At 42.8% G+C, this 20,250-nt stretch overlaps 1 protein-coding gene across 1 annotated transcript in view; it reads right to left on the bottom strand.

Annotated features, from left to right (window-relative positions):
• LOC132893656 (ryanodine receptor 3) overlaps nucleotides 1–20,250 on the bottom strand; it is a 476,331-nt gene that overhangs the window by 241,205 nt on the left and 214,876 nt on the right. The window contains exons 26-28 of the mRNA XM_060932802.1: nucleotides 11,795–11,878; nucleotides 9,759–9,918; nucleotides 7,907–8,054 (exon numbers count right to left, since the gene is read on the bottom strand). Of these exons, the coding sequence (XP_060788785.1) occupies nucleotides 7,907–8,054; nucleotides 9,759–9,918; nucleotides 11,795–11,878 (392 nt within the window). The remainder of the gene's footprint in view (nucleotides 1–7,906; nucleotides 8,055–9,758; nucleotides 9,919–11,794; nucleotides 11,879–20,250) is intronic.

The following is a 20,250-nucleotide window of genomic DNA, read 5'->3' as shown; positions in this document are numbered from 1 at the left end:
GACTATGCAACGCGATACCCGGAAGCAGTGCCTCTGCGCAATATCTCAGCACGCAGAATTGCCGAGGCACTCTTCCGCGTCATCTCCCGAGTTGGAATCCCGAAAGAGATTCTGACTGATCAAGGCACTACGTTTATGTCACGAACACTGCGCGAACTGTATGGGTTATTGGGGATTAAGCCGATCCGCACCAGCGTGTATCACCCACAAACGGACGGTTTAGTGGAACGATTCAACCGCACCCTCAAAAATATTATTAAAAAATTCGTAAGTGAGGACGCACGTAACTGGGATAAGTGGCTCGAACCCTTGCTGTTCTCAGTGCGAGAGGTCCCCCAAGCCTCCACGGGGTTCTCCCCGTTTGAATTATTATATGGGCGTAAGCCGCGCGGCATCCTGGGCGTGCTGCGGGAAAATTGGGAGGAGGGACCTTCACAAAGTAAGAACGAAATTCAGTACGTTATGGACCTGCGCGCAAAACTCCACACACTCACACACCTAACTCAGGAGAATTTGCGGCAGGCCCAGGAACGGCAAGCCCGCCTGTACAACAAGGGTACGCGCCTTAGGGAGTTCACTCCGGGAGATAAGGTACTCGTACTGTTGCCCACGTCGAGCTCCAAATTGATCGCCAAGTGGCAAGGACCCTTTGAGGTCACACGGCGAGTCGGGGACGTCGACTATGAGGTGAGGCGAACGGACAGGGGTGGGGCGCTACAGATTTACCACCTCAACCTGCTTAAACTCTGGAACGAGGAGGTCCCCGTGGCGTTGGTGTCGGTAGTTCCAGAGAAGGCGGAGCTGGGGCCGGAGGTTCAAAAAGGGACATTGGCGTCACGTACCTCTCCGGTCCCCTGTGGAGACCACCTCTCCCCGACCCAACTCACGGAGGTCGCCCAGTTGCAGACCGAGTTTTCGGATGTGTTCTCGCCCCTGCCCGGTCGCACTAACCTCATAGAGCACCACATAGAGACGCCCCCGGGGGTGGTAGTGCGTAGCCGCCCTTACAGGCTACCCGAACACAAAAAAAAGGTGGTTCGGGAAGAACTTCAGACCATGCTCGAAATGGGCATCGTCGAGGAGTCCTACAGTGACTGGAGCAGCCCGGTGGTCTTGGTACCCAAGGCCGACGGGTCGGTCCGGTTCTGTGTGGACTATAGAAAAGTCAACGCGGTGTCTAAATTCGACGCGTACCCAATGCCTCGTATTGATGAGTTGCTCGATCGACTCGGCACTGCTCGCTTTTATTCGACACTGGATTTGACGAAGGGATATTGGCAGATCCCCTTGACTCCACTATCCCGAGAAAAAACGGCCTTTTCCACACCATTTGGTTTACACCAATTCGTCACCCTTCCGTTTGGGCTGTTTGGGGCGCCCGCGACGTTTCAGCGGCTGATGGACAGAGTCCTCCGCCCTCACGCCACGTATGCAGCAGCATATTTAGATGACATAATCATCTATAGCAATGACTGGCAGCGGCACCTCGAACATCTGAGGGCCGTCCTTAGGTCACTGAGGCGAGCGGGGCTCACAGCCAACCCAAAGAAGTGTGCGATTGGGCGGGTGGAAGTACGGTATCTGGGCTTCCACTTGGGCAACGGGCAGGTGCGTCCCCAAATTAATAAGACGGCAGCAATTGCGGTCTGCCCGAGGCCCAAGACCAAAAAGGGGGTGAGACAGTTCCTGGGGCTGGCTGGCTATTATCGCAGGTTTATACCTAATTATTCGGACGTCACCAGCCCGCTGACTGATCTCACTAAAAAGGGGGCACCAGATCCGGTCCAGTGGACGGAGCAGTGCCAGCGGGCTTTCTCAGAGGTAAAGGCTGCACTGTGTGGGGGGCCACTTCTACACTCCCCTGACTTTTCTCTCCCTTTAATGTTGCAGACCGATGCGTCGGACAGAGGGCTGGGGGCGGTTTTGTCCCAGGAGGTGGAGGACCGCCCTGTCCTGTATATCAGCAGGAAGCTGTCGGTGCGTGAGGGGCGCTACAGCACCATAGAGAAAGAGTGTCTGGCCATCAAGTGGGCAGTTCTCGCCCTCCGGTACTACCTGCTGGGGCGCCCTTTCACCCTCTGTTCGGACCACGCGCCCCTCCAGTGGCTCCACCGCATGAAAGATGCCAACGCGCGGATCACCCGTTGGTATCTGGCGCTCCAACCCTTTAATTTCAAGGTGGTCCACAGGCCGGGGGCGCAGATGGTCGTGGCGGACTTCCTCTCCCGTCAAGGGGGGGGGGGGGAGTCGGCTGCAGGCCGGACGGCCGCCCGGCCTGAGTCGGGCGGTGGGGGTATGTGGCAGCGGGGGCGTGGTCAAGCGCCGGTCTGTGACAGGAGGGCGGAGTCAGGGAAGGTAAGTGGCAGAATCACGTCACCTGAGAGCAATTAACCTGTTTGTGTGTCTTCCCAGTGACTGCGCCCTATATCAGGAGGGAGAGCGAGAGCAGAGGAGGCGCAACCCTGAACCAGACGCCAGTTGTGTGTGTGTCTCTGTGAAAAGTATTGTTAGACTGAAAAGTGTGGCAATAAAGCCAGTTTATAAAACCTGATCTCTGTCCTGCCGTCCTCTGTGCTCCACCCACACGTAGGGTCGCTTACAAGTATACTTTAGGACTTATTTTTGTACTTCATAATTGTTTTGGGCATACTTTGCATGGAAGGAAAATTGACGTGGTGATCTTTGTTTACATGAAAGTAGTATCATGCTAGCTAGTAGGGGGTAGAGCTTTCCTTAATATCATGCAAATGAGCACCATTATGTGCCCGCCCTACACCCAGAGTAGCTGAGATGGAAAACTTTGAGGGCGATTTTCTCCCTTTTCTGTTTTAAGAAGTATACACTTTCAAAAGGCCACACATTCTTCAAATATTGTCAGATCTCCACATGGAAGGCATCATTGGAAAGCTTAGAAACTGTACTTTCTGAATCTGTCAATAACTCAAAATGCCCCCGGGCAGACATGTGTCCCTGGATTCTGTTTTCTGACACAATTAGTAAATCCCGCGGCCACTCCAAAAGCGCCATTGCGCCCTCTTCCTCTAATCGAGACCCCGTTTGAGCAAATTGGGATGGATCTCGTCGGGCCATTAGATCGGTCAACACGGGGATATCACTTTATTTTAGTTCTGGTGGACTATGCAACGCGATATCCGGAGGCAGTGCCTCTCCACAATATCTCAGCACGCAGTATTGCAGAAGCGCTCTTCCGCGTTATCTCCCGGGTCGGGATTCCGAAAGAAATCCTGACAGACCAAGGCACCTCGTTTATGTCACGCACACTGCGCGAGCTGTATGGGTTACTGGGGATTAAGTCCATCCGCACCAGTGTATATCACCCACAAACGGATGGATTAGTAGAGCGATTCAACCAGACACTCAAAAATATAATCCGGAAATTCGTTAGTGAAGATGCGCGTAATTGGGATAAATGGCTCGAACCCCTGTTGTTCGCAGTACGAGAGGTCCCACAAGCCTCCACAGGGTTCTCCCCCTTAGAATTATTATATGGGTGTAAGCCGCATGGCATTCTGGATGTGCTGTGGGAAAATTGGGAGGAGGGACCTTCACCGAGTAAAAATGAAATCCAGTACGTTCTTGACCTGCGCGCAAAACTCCACACCCTCATGCAATTAACCCAGGAGAATTTACGACAGGCACAAGAACGTCAAAGCCGACTGTATGACAGGGGCACGCGCCTTAGAGAATTCACACAGGGAGAAAAAGTACTCGTATTATTGCCCACGTCGAGTTCTAAATTAGTCGCCAAGTGGCAAGGGCCCTTCGAGGTCACACGGCGAGTCGGGGCCGTTGACTATGAGGTAAAGTGAACAGATGGGGCGGGGCACTGCAAGTCTACCACCTCAACCTTTTAAAATGCTGGAATGAGGGGGGCCCCGTGGCATTGGCGTCGGTAGTCCCAGAGAAGGCGGAGCTGGGGCCGGAGGTAAAAAGGATAAAATTGCAGGCCACTCCGGTCCCTTGTGGAGACCACCTCTCGCCGACCCAACTCACGGAGGTAGCCAGGTTGCAGAAGGAATTTTCCGACGTGTTCTCGCCCCTTCCGGGCCGTACCCACCTCATAGAACACCACATCGAAACGCCCCCGGGGGTGGTAGTGCGTAGCCGCCCTTACCGCTTGCCCCGAACACAAGAAAAAGGTGGTTCGGGATGAACTCAAGGCCATGCTTGAAATGGGCATAATCGAGGAGTCCCACAGCGACTGGAGCAGCCCAGTGGTCCTGGTTCCCAAGACTGATGGGTCGGTCCGGTTCTGTGTGGACTATAGAAAGGTCAATGCGGTGTCTAAATTTGACGCGTACCCAATGCCTCGCATTGATGAGTTGCTTGATCGGTTAGGCGCTGCTCGCTTTTATTCGACACTGGATCTAACCAAGGGATATTGGCAGATCCTCTTGACTCCTCTATCCCGAGAGAAAATGGCCTTTTCCACACCATTTGGGTTACACCAATTTGTCAAGCTCCCCTTTGGGTTGTTTGGGGCGCCCGCTACGTTCCAGCGGCTTATGGACAGGGTCCTCCACCCTCATGCTGCCTACGCGGCCACCTATCTAGATGACATAATCATCTACAGTCATGATTGGCCGCGGCACTTGGAACACCTGAGGGCTGTTCTAAAGTCGCTGAGGCGAGTGGGCCTTACAGCTAACCCGAAAAAGTGTGCGATTGGGCGGGTGGAAGTACGGTATCTGGGGTTCCACTTGGGTCATGGGCAGGTGCGTCCCCAAATTAACAAGACTGCAGCGATTGCGGCCTGCCCGAGGCCCAAGACCAAAAAGGAGGTGAGGCGGTTCTTGGGGCTGGCTGGCTTTTATCGTAGGTTTATACCTAACTATTCGGACATCACCAGCCCGCTAACCAACCTCACTAAAAAGGGGGCTCCAGATCCGGTCCAGTGGACGGAGCAATGCCAACAGGCCTTCTTGGAGGTAAAAGCTGCACTGTGTGGGGGGCCACTTTTACACTCCCCTGACTTCTCTCTCCCCTTTATTTTGCAGACTGATGCATCGGACAGAGGGCTGGGGGCCGTTTTGTCCCAGGAGGTGGAGGGTGAGGAGCGCCCAGTGCTGTACATCAGCCGAAAGCTGTCGATGCGCGAGAGCAAGTACAGCACAATTGAAAAAGAGTGTCTTGCCATCAAGTGGGCGGTCCTCGCCCTCCGATACTACCTGCTAGGGCGCCCTTTCACTCTCTGTTCGGACCACGCACCCCTCCAGTGGCTCCACCACATGAAGGACGCCAATGCGCAGATCACCCGTTGGTATCTCGCTCTCCAGCCATTCAAGTTCGAGGTGATCCACAGGCCGGGGGCACAGATGGTGGTGGCGGACTTCCTGTCCCGTCGGGGGGGAGTCAGCTGCAGGCCGGACGGCTCCCCGGCCTGAGTCGGGCGGTGGGGGTATGTGGCAGCGGGGGCATGTACAAGCAGCAGTCTGTGAATGGAGGGCGGAGTCAGGGAAGGTAAGTGGCTAGGTCATTACACCTGATGTCAATTTGTGTGTGCGTGTGTGTGTGTTGCAAGGATGGAGTATAAAGGGAGGGGGAGAGGAGAGAAGGCGGCCCCTGACCACAGCACTTGTGTGAATGAGTGTGTGAGCGAGTGAAAGAGAAAGAAAGAAAGCTGAAAAGCTCAATAAAAGTGCGTTTGAGTAAACACGAACTCTCGCCTGCCGTGCTTCTGTGCTCCACCCACATCGGGGATTACTACAGGGTGAAAGATCTAGACTGCAGGCTGGCCAGTTCAGTACCCGGACCCTTCTTCTACGCAGCCATGATGCTGTAATTGATGCAGTATGTGGTTTGGCATTGTCATGTTGGAAAATGCAAGGTCTTCCCTGAAAGAGACGTCGTCTGGATGGGAGCATATGTTGCTCTAGAACCTGGATATACCTTTCAGCATTGATGGTGTCTTTCCAGATGTGTAAGCTGCCCATGCCACACGCACTAATGCAACCCCATACCATCAGAGATGCAGGCTTCTGAACTGAGCGCTGATAACAACTTGGGTCGTCCTTCTCCTCTTTAGTCCGAATGACATGGCATCCCTGATTTCCATAAAGAACTTCAAATTTTGATTCATCTGACCACAGAACAGTTTTCCACTTTGCCACAGTCCATTTTAAATGAGCCTTGGCCCAGAGAAGACGTCTACGCTTCTGGATCATGTTTAAATACGGCTTCTTCTTTGAACTATAGAGTTTTAGCTGGCAACGGTGGATAGCACAGTGAATTGTGTTCGCAGATAATGTTCTCTGGAAATATTCCTGAGCCCATTTTGTGATTTCCAATACAGAAGCATGCCTGTATGTGATGCAGTGCCGTCTAAGGGCCCAAAGATCACGGGCACCCAGTATGGTTTTCCGGTCTTGTCCCTTACGCACAGAGATTCTTCCAGATTCTCTGAATCTTTTGATGATATTATGCACTGTAGATGATGATATGTTCAAACTCTTTGCAATTTTATACTGTTGAACTCCTTTCTCATATTGCTCCACTATTTGTCGGTGCAGAATTAGGGGGATTGGTGATCCTCTTCCCATCTTTACTTCTGAGAGCCGCTGCCACTCCAAGATGCTCTTTTTATACCCAGTCATGTTAATGACCTATTGCCAATTGACCTAATGAGTTGCAATTTGGTCCTCCAGCTGTTCCTTTTTTGTACCTTTAACTTTTCCAGCCTCTTACTGCCCCTGTCCCAACTTTTTTGAGATGTGAGGGCCTTTCTGTGCGGAGTTTGCATGTTCTCCCTGTGTCTGTGTGGGTTTCCTCTGGGTGCTCCGGTTTCCCCCACAGTCCAAAGACATGCAGGTTAGGTTAACTGGTGACTCTAAATTGACCGTAGGTGTGAATGTGAGTGTGAATGGTTGTCTGTGTCTATGTGTCAGCCCTGTGATGACCTGGCGACTTGTCCAGGGTGTACCCCGCCTTTCGCCCGTAGTCAGCTGGGATAGGCTCCAGCTTGCCTGCGACCCTGTAGAACAGGATAAAGCGGCTAGAGATAATGAGATGAGATGAGATGAATTTGTTGGCCTGAACTTCTAAAGTCAACATAAAATACTCTTCTATGTGAACTTAAAAGAATAACATAGGGTGTCGTGGATAAGGCGCCATACCATAAATCCAGGGACCCGGGTTCGATTCTGACCTGAGGTCATTTCCCAACCCCTCCCTGTCTCTCTCTCCTGCTCACTTCCTGTTTCTACACTGTCCTATCTAATAAAGGTGGAAAAAGCCCAAAAAAATCTTTAAAAAAAAGAATAATTTAGGATAACTTAATGTTTTTTGCTTTTCCAAGTTAATTGGAATGATTATTTCAATTTATTTCAACATCACAATTTGAATGCACTGAACTTGCTAAATAAAGTAAAGTCAACATAAAATACTCATCTGTGTTGACTTAAAAGAGCAAGTCAGCACAATTATTTGGCCCGGAGTTGAGTTTACTCAAAATCCTTTGGCAACAGGTTGCGTTACATTTTTAAGTTGGCTTGACTAATTTTTTTTTTTTACAGTGTACTAGTATCTAGAAAAGTGCTTTTTTTTAAATCACCTGGCCAAACAGGCTGCAACTCATGGGGCAAATAAAACACATTGCACTTTCCACTTCTTGATTATGAGCCTCTAAAGCCAAAGGTAAGCCACATACTGCACCTTCCTTCTCTTTGCAGTGCTATTTTTACAGAAAAAGTAACAGGTGTGGATCTTCACATGAGTCATACTCTGTATTGGGTGGACAATGCCTTGCTTGAAAATATCATCATTGGCAAGCATTAATCACGAATAAACATTTAAGAATTAGAAAAATACCACTAAGCATAAAAGTGCACGTGCAATTCTTGCTATTTAAAATCACACGTTCCTGATTAAACTTCCCGAAGGCACTCACCCCCCTCCTGATCGGGAGGCTCGATGTTATAGCCATATCCGATTAGTGTACGGATGGCTTCACGCAGGCTGTCTCGGTTTGACTTCTTGGTGCGCTCATCAAGCAGTGCATATGGCACCAGACGGGGATTGCGCTTGCTTTTCAGGTCCTAAGCAGAGATAGAGAGGGAGGGTCATGCAGTGTTATTCAGTTACCCTGCTTGAGGGGATGGCACTCGAAACCGCCATGTTACGACTTCCCTGGTAATGGTTTCAGTTCATTGAATAATTAATTATCCATTTGTCCCCATTATTATTTCTTTGCTAACAGTCGGCTTTCTATTACTATTTTGTGGAGATGTGAAAAAAGTAGTGTCGTCGAACACTTGTCGTGGAGACACACTGTAAGTTATGACATAGTACACATAACAGCAGCAAAAAGACAAGCTATTTTGTTTTACGTATGCTATACATGTCCTCTACCTGTTCTTTTATATTTGACACAATACTTGTACTAAGGCTACATCCACACAACAACGGCAACGAGATTTTTTTTTTAAATATCGCGTCCACATGGGCAACGGATTAGTAAAATTTCAGGTACGTACATATGGCAACGCAGCGCTTGCTGAAAACGATGCAATACACATGCCACACCTCTAGGTGCGCTGTAAGACGGTCCCATCGGAGACACCAGAACAATAGAAGAAGTAGACGCATGCGCATAAACCCCTTCTTCTGTAGCATTAGCCACATAAAGTTTTGATTATTACTCAGTAGCGTAAAACGAAAGACGCGGAAAGAGGAATGAATGGGGGTAGATGAAAGCCGGTACGCCAACATTCTGATATCCTCCAGAATTCTTTAATGGTCCGGAATAAATTGAATGCTACACGTTGATGGATTACTTTGTTCTTCTATGCCCTTTTTGAGGAATGTATTGTTGGACTTAAACCAACATCTGAAGAGGTGAGATCGCTCCTTTTTTTTTCCCTATGTTTGCTGGCGGGATTGTTTTTGTTTTTGGAAAGCGCACGGGCGGTGTGCGGTTTGGTACTGCTTCCGCAGTGTTTGGACTAAAGACTCTGCCCTAAGGGCTATTCTCTCACTCTCTCTCTCTCTCACTCTCTCTCTCTCACTTTGCACCATTACACAATAAATATTCACAGTGAAAATATTTTGTAAGCGCGTTTCATGAACCAAGTTATAGGATTTGTTGACAACTCGCATCGAGTTCGTTACACTTCTACCCAGCGTGAAGCACTGGCAGTCATGTGGTTGTGACGTCATCGTAAACAAATCCGTTCTACTAATCCAGACGACTTCGCAACGGGGCCGTTGCCAGATTTTTCCACTCTGGAACCCGTTCTCAAAAGATTTCGTTTTGGGGCACCCAAAACGCCGGTGCCGTGTGGACGCCAGGCCGAAACGATAAACAATTTTATCAGATTCACCTGAATCCGTTGCCGTGTGGACAGGGCCTGAATGTAATCTTATACAGAGCATTTTTTTTTGTCTTATGTTGCATCACAATCCTGATTTTTTTTCATTTCATATGTGTTTATGGACGTAAAGTCTATAATAAATAAATAAATACACCTCTCGCCGATAGTCAGCTGGGATAGGCTCCAGCTTGCCTGCGACCCTGTAGAACAGGATAAGTGGCTACAGATAATGGATGGATGAAATAATTAAATAAATAAAGCTTTCTTGTGGTTTCTTTCAGCCTTGTAACAGGCAACCCCAAAGTGCAAACTATGAAAAAATATTACGATTTCATTAAAATGCCATATGAACTAATGAATTTAGTCTGTAAATGTCAACAAAAGAAATCACCAGATCAGCTCATCAGCCTGAACTGCAGAGCTCATTACCTGCTGTATGCCGTAGGTCCAGCCTTGTTTGATCCGATCTTTGGCCCAAACATTGTGTGCGTTCTCAGCCAACTTGTCAACAAGGAGCTCTTGCGCAGGGCTCAGCTTCACTTCTGAAAGCTCCAGTGGCATGGGCTTGTAGCCATTAGACATCATGTAGCTTTGAGGAAGCACAGGATTAGTTTTAGAATGAGGATGATTACATGTTTTAGAAAGCATAGCAAAACTTGTGACAGACTGTATGTTATTCATTATTATTATACATACGGGCCACTTTTTCAATGGAATGAAAACATGTATTCTCTTCCCTTCTAGTGGGTTTATTGATGGTATGCAATATTGTTATCAAATCATTGATCCTCCGTGTATTACGCCACTCTACCCAATGGAGAATGAGCGTGCAATATTGTTATAATATTGCACGTTGTCAAGACAACACGACGTCACACGTCAGAGCTCATGCGAAGATCCAATGGCAAAACTTTTCTGCTGCGCATGCGCACGATCATTTCTTTGTCGGCCGGGAAAGAGAGAAGACGAGGCTAATCCAGCGCTACTGCTAGGATTAGCTATGCTATAATTAACCACTAAATAAATAAACTGAAACTGAAGATGCGCTGAACACCCGAAAAGCTACCAAAACTTCATTATATATTCTTCATGCATATTTTCAAGAGAAAAACATACCAACAGACATTGAAAAACTGGAAAAGAGACACGTCGGAGATGTAAAACTTCTGCTAGTGACTGACAGTTTGTACATGATTATGGCCGTGAGGTTTGCTTCGTTAAAAGCAGAAGATTTTGAGAGAACTTTGGCTGCCAGGTGGCTCCGTTGTGTGTAGCTGTCGATGTTGATTTTAAAAATAACTAAGCAAATTACACGGAGAAAATAATAATAATATTCAGCTTGCCTACGCTAGCATTGGCCTTCACTAACACTACACCGGTTGGAAGGTAACTGCACTGCCGTGCTAACAGCACCGAGTTGCAGGTAAGCTAGCGTTGGCCTTTGAGAATGCTGATATGAAGAGAGTGTATAATAATAATAATAATAATAATAATAATAATAATAATAATGGCTGACATTTTTTCATGGTCTATCAGATATATTCCATTCAGCTAGCATGATACTGAACTCATCTTTGACTTGTTCAATATCACGCTAGCTGAATAGAATATATCTGATAGACCACTCAAAGCCAGCCAATATTATTATTATTATTATTATTATTATTATTATTATTATTATACATACAGGCCACTTTTTCCATGGAATAAAAACCTGTATTTTATTCCCTTCTAGCAGGTTTCATTCATTTGGTTTGATAGCATGCAATATTGTTAGCATATCGCTAATCCTGTGTGTATTACGTCACTCTACTTAATGGAGAATGAGTGTTGAATATGATTTATGATATTGCATGGTTGTCGACAACATGTCACACATCGAAGGTCTAAAACTTCCGTGCTAGCAAGCGACTGTGACAATTTGTAAACAAACATGGCTGCCAGGTTTGCTTCAGTAAATACAGAAGATTTTGAGAGAATTTTGAAACAGAAAGATGCATTGAACACCCGAAAGGAATGTATAATAATAATAATAATAATAATAATAATAAATATTGGCTGGCTTTTTTCTGTGCTGTATCAGATATATCCCATTCAGCTAGCACGATAGTGAACGAGTCAAAGACGAGTTCAATATCATGCTTGCTGAATGGAATATATCTGATATATCATGAAAAAAAGCCAGCCAGTATTATTTAAATAATCTGATGATTAACTTTCTGATTTCCATTACTAATAACCCAGTTTTTAGCATTCTGGTATTCTGGTCTGATTTTAATGTAAATCCATATAGACTCTCCAACAAAGTAAGTGTACTTAATACTAGACTCAAATGCTTTTTGTGAAATTCATGCATAATGTATAATTAGTCCTAGTTATAATCTGATTAGAATATGAATTGCATTAATACTTGAAATTAATATAATTTACAGTTGCACTTTATCAGTCGCCAGCAGGTTACTCACTTCTTTGGGAGTTTCACTTTTTTTAGCTCCTCCTCAGCGTTGACATTGACCTGAACCACATGGCAGCCCAGAGCCAAAAGAGTCCTACAGACACATTATCCAGAGCTGCTGAGAGATTATCCTCACATGGCTATGTGCCAGGAGTTCCCAAACTATGGGTGGCTTCATTTTCAAATGGGGTCATGAAGGAAACTCACCATCTTATCTTTTGCTTTATTTATTTACTTTAGAAATAATGAATATGAATTATGAAGTCAAATATTCAGAAATGTCACCTTCAAACAAGCCATATTTAAATTAATTATGTATGTGGATTTTTTTTTTTTTCTTTTTTGCAATCTTGATACACTGCACTAGCATAGAAATTCAGCCCTTGTCCTTCGACTACAAATTCACTAACCAAACTAGCGGTGTGTCTCAAATTGCATATTTACATACTATTCTAGACTGTTATTAAGTATTAAAGGAGAACTGAAGGCAAATTTTTTTATCATCAAAATTCTCTCATTGTATTAAATATCGGAATGCATTTTTTTATCGCTATTTTGTCACTGCTATAGCAAGCTACCGTATGAGTGTTTGAAATATGCTCTGTAATATATCAGTCCATATGTCAAAGCAATGGCCATAAACGAGATTCGTCGAGACCTGTGCGAGACATCGTAGGACGGAAGTAAAACATACAGCGGAAATCAAAGTGACCGATTGTTGTCAAAAGACGCGCGCGCCTTCTTTCGAATGCTGACATAATCAAGCCGGAAGTTTTGCTTGTTTTGATAGCAATCAGGAAAGTTTGAGAAAAGTAGGCAGTAATCGTCATTTAAACTCGTTTTTGTGCAATATTTCGTTTGGAAAACAGTTTTCAAAATGGCGGCACTGACACCTGGCTGACACGTCACGTTTCGAAGTCTCGCACAAGCCTCGTGAAGATCGCGCGGATAAGTGACGCCTGCCATGAACCAAATGAACTAAATTCAACATGGCTAAAAATTGAATAGGCCGTACTGAAAAGTATCATATTTAATTGCAATTAGTTGCCAATACGAGTCACGATATAAGGTTACTAAAACCGAAAACGTAATTGAACAACACGTTAATTAAGACAAAGCAAGTTTAAAAATGACTTCAGTTCTCCTTTAAGACTAATCCGTTTTCCTATCACAATGAGTCTTTGAATTAAAAAAATAAATAAATCTCTCATGCCACCTTCAAACTTACCAAAAGGTCTGTTTAATGTACCAGCCTTCTCGATTTTTTTAAATACTTTTGAAAGTAAGGTCAGAGTTTTCAATTGGACACACAGCCCATGAGAATAATCACGACCATGCCAGAAAGATTTAAAAAGAAACAGAGTCGTCAGTGTGCTTAATGTCTACACACACACACACACACAAAAAAAAAACCTAAACATTTTACAGTTCAACATGGAGACCTGATGGACAGGGATGTTTTGGCTCTGCCATCTACTATACATCTCAAAATATTGGAAGATCGTGAAAAAGTTCTTTTTTTTTTGTTGCTCAGTCATCCAAAGTTCTCTTTTCAGATGAAAGTAAATTTTGCATTTCATTTGGAAATCAAGGTCCTAGAGTCTGGAGGAAGAGTGGAGAGGCACAGAATTCAAGGTGTTTGAATTCCAGTGTGAAGTTTCCGCAGTCTGTGATGATTTGAGGTGCCATGTCATCTGCTGGTGTTGGTCCACTCTGTTTTATCAAGTCCACTGAGCAACAGTTCAGTTCTTTCTCTCTTCAGCCCAGATAAGACGCTTCTGATGTTGTCTCTGGTTCAGGAATGGCTTGTTATTAGGACTGTGACAGTTGTAGCCCCTTTCCTGAAGATATCTGTGCATGATGTCTCTTGATGCACTGATACCAGCCTCAGTCCACTCCTTGTGAAGCTCTTCTGACTTCTTGAATCGACTTTTCTTGACAATCCACTCAAGGCTGCATTCATCCCTGTTGCTTGTGCACCTTTTCCAGCCACCCTTTTCAGCAATGACCTTCTGTGGTTTACCCTCCTTGTGGAGGGTGTCGATGATCGTCTTCTGGACAACTGTCAAGTCAGCAGTCTTCCTCATGATTGCAGTTGCGTGTACTGAACTCGACTGAGAGATACATGGTATTTACAGTTTTACTCAAACTCGAAATGAAATACTCTAATCATTTGAGATACTGGATTTCTGATTTTTATGAGCAATAAGCTATAATCATCAAAATTAAAACAGAAAAAAAGCTTAAAACATTCACTTTACATGTAATGAATATAGAATACATAAAAGTTTACGTTTTAGTATTAAATTATGAAAAAAAAAATTTTTTCACAATATTCCAATATTTTGAGATGCGCTAGTACAGTGGCTGTGTTTTTTTTTTTTTTTATTTCTCCAGATACCAGATATTTTCATAAGATTCACAGGCGAGTGTGTGAACCATGGCACTCGCATTGCTGCTGCTTCTGCACATGCATGCAAAATCATGCATCAAGCAGAAACCAGATCCCTCTGTTTTGTGTTGGGCTGCATCACACCACGCCAGCATGGATTATTTTCCTATAACAACACACTTCACACTAGACTGATAATTCACTGCAAAGAATATTTCTTCTGCGTTTAGTCACCTAGTGCTTCGTTACGCATACATTTGGTACCATAATAAAATGTTCTAAGGTTACTAATGTTCTTAAATTATAACTCTGGAATTTAAAAAAAAAAAAAAAGGTTGGTCAAGGCTTGGGGTTGCAGAAAACTCAATGTTCATTTGAGGTTGTTTGTCTAAAATGTTTGGGAACCCCTGCAATGCACAATGACAACTTAAACGCCCAACAAATGTTTTGTTTGTCTTTCAGCACATATAAAAATAGCACGATTTCACAGAAGTAGAGTAGTGCAAAGTTCTGAAAAGATTACAGGCATCGAGTCTTTTCATATACTGTATATATTATATTATATTATACTATATTATATTATATTATATTATATTATATATGGGTCCGTCTCAGAAACTGGTCTCTCAATTGGGACATTATGGTCAAAAAATAAATGTTCTAATTTTACTATTTTTTTTTGCATTTACCTAACACTCAATGTTTCTTTTGTCATGTTTAATAAGAATAAAGATAGTATCTTACTTTATCTGGCCTCCACTGTGGAAATTTTTGATTACAATTCAAATGCTTTTGTAAAATTGATTTACATATAAAATAACTACATCATGAAGAATTAAAGCCCCTCCTTCACAGAGGAGTGAAAATATTGAATAAATTTCCTCTTTTTGACTGATTGGGTTAAAAATGCCAAGTTATGATGACTGAATTGATTATTCACTTAAATATGAATAATATGATACATTTTGGGTATTTGATATGGCGAAATAGGACACAATGGAAAAATCAAGAACACACCGGAAAGATGAGAATAACGGCGGTGGTAAAAGAACAGCGACTGGTACAGTCTCTGCTGCGGCGCGCGAGCATCGGGACATCACTACCGCACTGGACGGAGCACGAGGCGGGGGCGGGGCAAAATGACTGGCCGTAGATTCTATCAAAAGTTCGATCTAAATTGACCATGGTTGCAAAATATTGGCCAAAAATACGCAAACACTACAAAATATGAAAGTAAGATGAAAAAGAAACATTCTATTGCCTTATACTGCAAGACTAAAACAAAATAAAACTGTCAAAACTCACCTTTTCAGTGATAACGGCCGAACAGATCACTCGCGTAACAGAAAGACCGCAAATGGAAGCACGATCAACTTCTAACTGTTGGAGTGGAAAATTCCATTCTACACATGCAAATTGTTAATGTGTGTCCTTCCCCGCACACAAATAACACACTAAGGTAAAAAATAGACCACAACTCATTTTATAGCTCAGAAATTCATACAAGACCAGCTACCATCGTAACATATTCTGTAAGAAACATATTCTATACCTAACTTTCAGCTTTCGTTTTAAAAAACAAAATCGCAGATTTATAACTAAATTTTTATATGGCGTGGTGATTTTAAGTTACTACTTTTGGTGAGGTAGTGACCTTGACCCTGAGGCTTTCCGTTTAGATCGAAACACACAATCATATTGGTTTTGGGTCTGCGGAAAATGGAGTTACAACGGTGATTAAATATTTTGCATGATGTTTTATTACGGTTATGATTATTCTGTGAGCGCACCAGTCCTTAGGTGTATAAAGTTACAACTTAAAATACAATTAGTGATAACTGTAGACTTTTCAGTGGACTACAACCTTTTTAAGGGAATGCGATGTAGTCAACCATTTTATCATGTCCCAGATCAAGCCGCCATTTTTCCACAAGTTTGCAGAATTTTTGCCAAATTCTGAATAGAGTATTCACATCAAAGATTTAGTTTTATCTGTATTATTTCTTTCATCATTTTATTTCAAATTTAAACCAACATCACCATTCAAAACAGTATAGTTTATTGACTGAGTATATTTAGTGGGGGACCCCCACAGTACCCAGTTTCTGAGACAGACCCATATATATATATATATATATATATATATATATATATATATATATATATATCATACACACACACACACACACACACACACACACACACACACACAGGGTTAGTCAAAATTATGTTAACACTAATGGATTACTTTTCTCCTGAATTGGGAAAAATAATCCCAATTCAGGGCGTAACTGGGCCCTACTTTTTTGACACCCCAACAGTGACGTCAGACGTCTACTTACAGATGGTGCAGCAGTACGCCATTGATAAACTTCCACTACAGATCCGATACCGATTGGCGAGGTATTTCCAACAGGATGGCGCACTGCCACATTTTGACCGTACTGTTCGTGCTTATCTCGACCACACATTTCCAGGTCGATGGATAGGTCGTAGTGGACCATTGCCGTGGCCTCCACACTCCCCTGAGTTGACGCCCTCTGATTTCTGGTTATGGGACATGGTGAAGAAACGCGTGTATAGCAGGGAAGTTTGTGATATCAATGACCTTAGGGACAGAATAAGGACTGTCGATGGCGAACAGGTTGACACCGTCCTGTAAATTATCTTGCACATATAATGTATGTTTTGTGAATAAATGGCTTCTAACATTTAAGTGTTAACATAATTTTGACTAACCCTATTATATATTTTACAGTTATTCCATGAAATCAAGTTGTACATGAGCTGATAGCCAATGAGGAGCATAGTACCGAGTTGGTTATAAGCCATTTTTGATGAGATTGAGTGGAGTAACTGTTTTATTCTATCCACTTTCACTGGATTTTGAGAAACGGAGCATTTTTAGTTTTTGCAAATTCGATAAATAAAAACTTTGTACAAAAAACCCCACAAAATCATTTACGCTTAGAATGTAAACAAACCGGCAAAATGACAGTAGCAATTTGTGAAAAATGCTATCATAATTCTTGAAAAAAAAAAGATATGTTCTGACCATGAAACACTTTTATTCCATATTTTGTTGCTTTTTTTTTTGTATTTTTTGGGGTTTTGTTTTTGAGTAGAGTTTTGATTTCGTCCTTGGTTGGTTCAGCAAGACGCTCCGCCATTTTGTTTTTCTCTACTCACGGTATATGAGCTGATATCCTAGTCATAGAGAAGCCAATCAGTGCTCACAACTGCTCATATCCGGTCAATGTGGATAGAATAAAAATGCATATAAACGTAGCATATAAATGTCTACCAAAGCACAACATGTCTTCTAGTTATACCTTTAAAATGAGTTTGTACCACTAGGTTGTCTCTATTCCCAGAAGAATTGCATTTTAAGAGACAGGCGATTTACATTTTGATTGGATGAAGGTGTCCAGCTTGAAAGACAAACGAGGTCAGCACATCCTGTCCAAAACGACCTGCAACTTTTCGAGTCGGCCTTTTTACATGACCTGTAATCCACAAGTCCCCTACCACAACCAGGAACTATTATAAAATTATAATAGTGAACATATAATAGCTCCACTATTATATGTTCACTATTATAACATTTATATTGTCAGTCAAAAGTTTGGACACCCCTACTCATTCATGGTTTTTCTGCATTTTGACTATTTTCTACACTGTAAAACAATACTGAAGGTCAAAATTATAAAATAGTATATGGAACATGTATATATTATTTACCAGCTGGGAGGTCCATATCATGAAATATCGTGACTGAGGTTTTGAAAGTACTGAGCGAGGCCCTCTGGGCCGAGGTCAGTATTCAAGGCCGAGGTCACGGTATTTCACCATACGGACCGACCTTAAGCTGGTAAATAATATATTTATTTTTTTCTTTCCCAAATTCTAACAGAAAACGAGAGCGCCCGAAAGGGAAAACCAAGCTGAGGCGAGCCGCCATTTTGAATCCTCATTCACGGCTGTAATGCAAATTGCTTCCTCCTCGGTATACAAGTGCACTTCCATGGCAGGAAAAAAAACTACGTTTTGCCACTTATGTAGTCCCCTATTTATGCAAAATTGAGTCATTCAGGATTCAGCCATGTTTTTGCTCGGCGTTAGCAAATTACAGGTTTTTAGCTTTCTCCTGAAATGTTTTCTTTTATTTCGTCTTCCTCAGGGTAGTAAAACTCGCTTTCGCTGAGAAATGCTGGCAAAAATTTATAAGATTTTTGATAAAAATCTTATAAATAAATCTTATAAAAAAGATAAATGTTGACAAAAATTGCTACTACTGTATGTTTGTTGTTGTGAACGAGCGAGTCGCCAGAGGTCCGTAACCGGGGTCCGTAACTGGGGTCTGTACCGTAGGATACGGACCCGCTCGCCAGCCAATCAGAGCGCAGGATTTGGACCGCGAAAAAAATAAATGGAGTTATGTGGTAAACAAAAAAGTATTAAACTTTTCGATTCTTCAGCGTAGCCAGCGTTTACCTTGACGACGCTTTGTACATTATTGTCATTCTCTTAACCAGCTTCATGAGGGAGTCACCTGGAACACTTTTCAATTAACTCATCAAAAGTTAATTTGTGTAATTTCTTTCCTTCTTAATGCGTTTCAGATCAAACAGTAAATAGTAAATAATAAAAATACAGTAAATAGCCTGATTCCACAACTGTAGTCATCCATATTATGTCAAGAACCGCTCGACTAAGTAAAGAGAAACGACATCCATCATTACTTTAAGACATGAAGTGACTTAATTCATAAAAATAAAGAAAAACCACTGATAGCCCAAGAGCATTAGCTCAAAATTGAGTCCAACCCGGAACAAATTAGTAACAAGCTGAATTTTTCAGAATATGTTCAGAATACCCTTAGGAATAACATACTAAAAGTCCCCGGGAATCCACCTTGTGCTCTCTGAGAAATTCAAGATGGCGTCCAAAATGGCCGCCGATTGGAGATTTTTCAATATCTCAGGGATAAAACATAATATAAATGCAATTAAAATGTTAAATTATATGTTCTCTCATACAAGCAATGCAAATTCACCATTGTCACACTGTTAAAATTAAAATTAACCAAGATTACAAGGTCATTAATGTGGAAATTACATGGAATTTGATGGTTGACATGATTGACAGATTAGCTTAGTAGGCTACCTAGATACATGAACATAATGTAAAGGGAAATTAAATTTGAGAACTCTATCTTCTAAAACTACAATGGCAAGCTGTTTCAGTACACTTCTTCAACATTCCGGCGACTTTCATGACAAAAAGGTCTGCCTCAATAAAAGCTCTTGCTTATAAACAATGAGTAGACTTAAACACTTCTCAGTGCCTCAGTTGTAATGCTTGGACCTTTGTTGTACCATCACTGAAGTAGGGAATTTATTCAAGCTTGTTTAAGGGTGGAAAAAAATTAATCTTTGAGTTTCTAGCGCCAGTCTTTACTACTAGCAATGCCAGTGTGTTCGGACAAAAAATGACTAAACTCAGCATGACTTTTTAAAAATGACTGAACTCAGCATGACCTTTTAACACGCCATTTTTCATTTTACACCACCAATTTACTTTAATTAATATTAATGAAAATAAGTGCTCCAACCCCTAGTAATTGTGTTTGTTGTTTTGTGAACAGAATAGGATGATACGGAGTGAACGAGTAACCAATGGATCCACACTATACACAAATATACTGTTATAATAATGTGTACATTGTTATTATATAATGTTAATACACAATGTAATTAATACACACATGTTGGAATTTACTCTCCTACCCTACAAAATATATATTCTGACCTTTTAATTGCATTAATATTTTGTTTTGGGCCTGAGATATGGGCAGATCTCCATTTGGTGGCCATTTTGGACGCCATCTTGAATTTCTCAGAGACCACAAGGGGGATTTCTGGGGACTTTTAGTATGTTATTCCTAAAGGTATTCTGAACATATTCTGAAATTTTCAGCTTGTTACTAATTTGTTCCGGGTATAACCCTATTACTCCTGGGCTATGAATTAGAAGGTGTGTCCAAATTTTGACTGGTACTGCATTCAGTATCA

This window comes from Neoarius graeffei, chromosome 11, assembly GCF_027579695.1.
Source record: "Neoarius graeffei isolate fNeoGra1 chromosome 11, fNeoGra1.pri, whole genome shotgun sequence".
NCBI classification, from domain to species: domain Eukaryota; kingdom Metazoa; phylum Chordata; class Actinopteri; order Siluriformes; family Ariidae; genus Neoarius; species Neoarius graeffei.
This window is presented reverse-complemented; position numbering and strand designations above follow the sequence as displayed.